The 1,322-nt window shown below is 54.2% G+C and overlaps 1 protein-coding gene across 1 annotated transcript in view; it reads left to right on the forward strand.

Moving 5' to 3' along the window:
- Nucleotides 1-1,322, forward strand: part of DNAH10 (dynein, axonemal, heavy chain 10) — a 222,062-nt gene that overhangs the window by 158,970 nt on the left and 61,770 nt on the right. Inside the window, exons 51-52 of the mRNA XM_011988890.1 lie at nucleotides 454-657; nucleotides 1,060-1,091. Of these exons, the coding sequence (XP_011844280.1) occupies nucleotides 454-657; nucleotides 1,060-1,091 (236 nt within the window). The remainder of the gene's footprint in view (nucleotides 1-453; nucleotides 658-1,059; nucleotides 1,092-1,322) is intronic.

Genomic DNA, 1,322 nt, shown 5'->3' on the forward strand with positions numbered 1-1,322 from the left:
TTCTTGTGGTGGGGCTCTCCTAGGCACTCTGGGACGTTCAGCAGCATCCCTGGCCTTGACCTATTAGATGCCAGTAGCAATCTCCCTGCCAAGTTGCAACAAGCAGAAATATCTCCAGACATTGCCCAGTATTTCCTGGGGGCAAATCCCAGCTGAGAATCCCTGCTTCTGAGTTACAGGCAAGTGAGGCTTCCTCATGCTCTGTATGCTCACCTGTGATGCTCACGTTCATCCTCCCAGGTGAGCTGGCAGCGTCTAGGATCCCCATTTGACAGACAGCTCTAAGGGCTTCCCATGAGGCGGCAGGAAGCCTCAGGTCTCAAGTCAGGCCCACATGCTGCTCTCTGGACTCGGCACCTGCGGCTGTTTCCACACCTTCCGTCACTTCAGTCAGCGCCTAGAGAGGTCGTGACCCTGGGACTCAGAGATCATCAGCATGTCTTCCTTTTCCAGGAATTGTACCTGCGCTTTTCCCTGAAGAGGAGAAGGAGTCTATCCTGAGTCAGATTGGACAGGAAGCTCTGAAGCAAGGCATGGGGCCGGCCAAGGAGTCCGTGTGGCAGTACTTCGTGAACAAAAGTGCAAATAACCTGCACATTGTCCTGGGCATGTCGCCAGTGGGGGACACCCTGAGGACCTGGTGCAGAAACTTCCCAGGTACCCGTGGTGGAGCCTGAGAACCCATTTCCCCTGCTTTGGCAGGGTGTGTGGCTGAGGGTCTGTCCACACCTCTAGAGGTTCCCCCAGCAAAGCAAAACAAGGCATGGCCATTAGGTGGAAATGTGGGCTCTGCACTGTAGCTTGGGGCTCACTGCCCCATCCACGCCAGTGGGCGTGGATGATGTCCCTCTGACAGGAGGATGTGCCCACGCTCCTGCATGCGAGGCCCGCAGTGTGTGGAGGGTGGCTCCCCGCTTCCTTCCATTTGGGAAAATTCCACCAGCCACATGCCAACCTTTAGAGCAGAGGTTTCTAATGGGTGGGGAAGGGGCGGGGGAGGTTGTCTCCCAGGAGACTCTTGGCAATGCCTGGAGACATTTTTGGTCGTCACACCTCCAGGGAGCGTGCAGTGTAGTACTGGCATCTACTGGGTAGAAGCCAGGGATGCTGCGAAGCATCCTACAGTGCACAGCCAGTCCCTGCCACAAAGAATTAGAGCTCACATGTCAATAGCGCCAATGGTGAGAAACTCTGCTTTTGATGAACTAGATTTGGACACATCTGGCTTATTCACCAACTTGTTGGCTATTGTAGATGGCATCCATGTTCTTGAGTGTCTCCGGGTTGCAGAGTGAACATCCTTTTTTCTTTTTTTTTTCTTT

This window comes from Mandrillus leucophaeus, unplaced genomic scaffold (assembly GCF_000951045.1).
Source record: "Mandrillus leucophaeus isolate KB7577 unplaced genomic scaffold, Mleu.le_1.0 Scaffold34, whole genome shotgun sequence".
Classification (NCBI taxonomy): Eukaryota; Metazoa; Chordata; class Mammalia; order Primates; family Cercopithecidae; genus Mandrillus; species Mandrillus leucophaeus.